At 39.3% G+C, this 3,565-nt stretch overlaps 1 protein-coding gene across 1 annotated transcript in view; it reads right to left on the minus strand.

The window, feature by feature from the left end:
- The window catches only part of ndrg2 (NDRG family member 2), a 75,169-nt gene that overhangs the window by 4,717 nt on the left and 66,887 nt on the right, over positions 1–3,565 (minus strand). The window contains exon 15 of the mRNA XM_015403772.1: positions 1,516–1,567. Coding sequence (XP_015259258.1) covers positions 1,516–1,567 — 52 coding nt within the window. The remainder of the gene's footprint in view (positions 1–1,515; positions 1,568–3,565) is intronic.

Consider the following 3,565-nt stretch of genomic DNA (forward strand, 5'->3'; position numbering starts at 1 on the left):
CTGATTGAACTGTAAAGTGCCTAGAGATGACATGTGTTGTGAATTGGCGATATATAAATAAACTGAACTGTATTGAATAAAGGATTCTGAAAAAAATGTGATAAGGCCAGTTTCATGGTTCAGTGTGTTCATGCAAGCTGCAGCTTTCTTTTTATGATGAGGCCGTAGCTCCAGCTTCCTCTCTATGTGCTCTTAGCCATCATGCTGCTGTTTACCTCTCATAAGCTGCCTGCGGTTTGGGTGTGGTACTCTGGGATGGTCAGAGCACCACCAAAGGGCAATATGTAATACAGCGTTAATACACTTGTGTGTAGCTGTTTCCTAAGCTATTTGGGGGAGAAAAAAATGTGTTATATAGAAAGGTAATATTTACATATTGAAATAATGATACGCTGTAGCCTGGCAGGCCTGACTGACTTCCCCTGTATACACAGTGTGTTAAAGGAGTGGGTAAAACTGATTTCAAAGGCAGAACTCAGAGGAAACACAACTAGTGATGTTATTAGATGAGCTGTGTGTTGAGTAGAGGAGGGGGTATTTCCGCCAAGTGCGTATTAAGGCTTGAAATCGTTGACGTCCGAAGCCTCGCTACCGCCATACCACATGACCGCTTCAGGAAGTGGTTAGGCCTGCCCACAAACTATGACAGGCATTTCAACAGCATCAGTATTTAATGAAGATGTGGGAGTTAGTAGGAGAGTTACCGTTAGTTGGAGAGAGTTTGGATATATTTTAATAGATTAATTAGAAAAATAACCAATCTAATATTAAATAAATAATTGAACTGTATTGAGAATTTTACCTCTGCTTTCAACTTATTCCCTTTGGGAGCAGTGGGCTGCACTTGTGCGGCACGAGGGGAGCAGTGTGGGGTTAAGGGTCAAAATAAAAATGAATGGCTGACTGTGTCATTGTATCAAAAAGACAGACACCATATAAAAGTTTATACTTTATGTATAAGCATCACAAACATCATTGATGAATTCATTCAGTGCTCCAGACACCAAAGCCATAGTGTCAGAATCAAACTGAATGTTTTACATTTATTGTCCACTTGATGGCACAATAGAGCAAATAAAGCTTCTTGAGGCTTTGACACATGAACAAAGCAATTGGATAGAAGGCTTCAGTGCTTTCTGAAGCTTCATCTCCAGTCAGAACCAATCAGTCACCTACAGCTGCGACGCAAGTTTTTTTTTTTTTTTTTCTATAAAGAAAAGCTCTCTCAGAAGCCTGTTTGAAAGATATACTCTCATTCTGGATATAATAAAATGGGAGCCGAACTGTTATGGTTACAGAAAACCACTGTTGCACTATGGGTAATAATGGAATAGTGCTTATAATGAAGCTAACTCCTGAATGCTGTGATTGGTCTGGTTACTTTTTACAGTATAATAGTTGTTAATCAAATACAGTTCAGTGTGGCTTTATACAACATGAAACATCACATGGGAGGTATGATCAAGGACTAGGATGTTTCACTATGAAATGATTGATCAGAAAAAATGAACTTACTGTAGCCCATGCCTTGGATGAAATATTTGAAAGCCTCAGTGAGTTTAGCGGGCTGCAGACATGGAAAAAAAACAACATCAGGAAAAATGTAAAATATAAAAACAACAGTTATGTTAAAAAATAAAGTTATTCAGAGGAGATTTATTAACAGTAAAAGCAGCTTCCTCACAAAAAATCTAACAAACATCCACTTCTGCTGCAGAAATCAGATAAAAGTCAGGATAAAAACAGAAATAAGTGGCAAATCCTGTAAATGTTTCGGTCTCTGCTGGATTTAAAGTAGAGCAGGGAGAGATCAGATCAAGCTTTTAAACCCGTCAGGACTCCTGTTTTTGTGTTTGTGTTTGTCTCTCTTCATCCACGAGAAGGCGCCTGGTTCTGGTCCGCCTCCTCACACATCTGCTGAGCGGAGCGTTCTTAAGCTGCTGACTGCCACTACCTCGACGCTAGAGTGTTTGCCAGTTTAGGGTACTCTAGCCAAGCTGAGTTTTTGCTGAGTCAAGCTGAGTTTTTGTCAACCTGAGTTGACAAAACTGCCTCTTGGCAGGAAGTCATCCTACAAACTGGATTTCTCTGACCTTCACTCCCTGGAAGGATCAACAGAACTTCAAACTGAGCTGGGGTTCAAACAGGAGGTTTGGATCCACTTTCCCCAAGAGATCATTTGAGCTTCTCACTGAGAAAGGGATTATTCTCCACTACGACCCGTTCAAGTACCGCAGGAAATCTGAGTGGCAGTAAGTTTCTCCGTTCACCAACTATCAACCGCGTTCTGGGTAAACCCTGTTCCGCCCTCCACCGAATCACACAAACACTGGAACCACGGCACACAGACAGGAGTCAAGGATTCAACAACTTCTCTGGAAACGTGAGTCGGCACCCAAATCCTCTTCTCCAAGCTCAAGAGTCATTTTCCCCACTGAGCCTGAATTAACCGCTGTGTCTTCCCCTCACTTTACAGTTCCGGTTGAGCAGTGTTCAGAGCAACACTTCTCCCTCTGTTTAACTTCTTCAATAAAACCCGTTAAACCTTTCCCTGGTCTCTCTGAATTGGTTTCTCTGCATGTGGGTCCAAGCTTTAGATAAGATCATGACAAAACCTGAGTGTAATAGAAGTGAAAAGATCGTAGGAATTTTATTCTTAATGCACCTTTTTCCCCCTTGTTTGCACCTTATATATTCACCATGCCAATTTGTGATGAGAATTGAATGAATGAATTTCTCCTCTGTGAGATCAATAAAGCTAATCTAATCTAATCTAATCTAATCTAATTATAAAACACAGCAGGACATCTATGTATGGAGGTTACACAACTGTGTAGATCTACGGCAGATGAAGCATCGTATTTCAGCGTACGTTGGCTGAGCTCCCAGTATTAACCAGAGCGTCGTCAATTTAAGTTAGTTGTTTGTTGTTTATCCATTTAACTTATTTTGCTTTCTGTTGTGATTTTTGTCTGATTTTCAAGATGGAAGTGAACATTTGTTAGATTTTGGTTCTGGTTCTCATGTACCTAAACATGTGATCCACATGGTAAGGCAGATGAGAAACAGAGATGTAAAAAACGTCATAAAAACATTATCTCCTTCTGTCTCTCTAGCTGCTGTCTATAGAATACATTTAGCCTAGATGACAGGGAATAAAACAACCATCCCAGAATGCACTGCAGTCTGACATCTGTGCTCAATCCATATTATTGGTCGGATTGTGCAAACAATGCATTTTAGAATAATTGGATAGAAAACCAGAAGCTCTACATCAGTGAAAGACACTAAAGTAGGAAAAATACAAGTGTATTGTTAAGTAAATGGTCACAATCTAAATTAATTCCAGGTTCTAAATCTAAAGGGTCAAATAATCACATTAACCCCAGATTTATGTGGTAAATATGTTAAAATATTCTCCTAACTTAACAGAAAACGCTACAAAATCCCAGTTATTCAGGTGTATTTAACTGATATAAGCTAATTAAAGTATGGCAGAGCTACTAAAGGATTTATTTTTAACCTTTTGTTGAGATATAAACATTTTTACAAAAAAGGATCAAAT

The sequence above is a fragment of the Cyprinodon variegatus genome, unplaced genomic scaffold (assembly GCF_000732505.1).
Source record: "Cyprinodon variegatus isolate N-32 unplaced genomic scaffold, C_variegatus-1.0 Scaffold1562, whole genome shotgun sequence".
Lineage (NCBI taxonomy): Eukaryota > Metazoa > Chordata > Actinopteri > Cyprinodontiformes > Cyprinodontidae > Cyprinodon > Cyprinodon variegatus.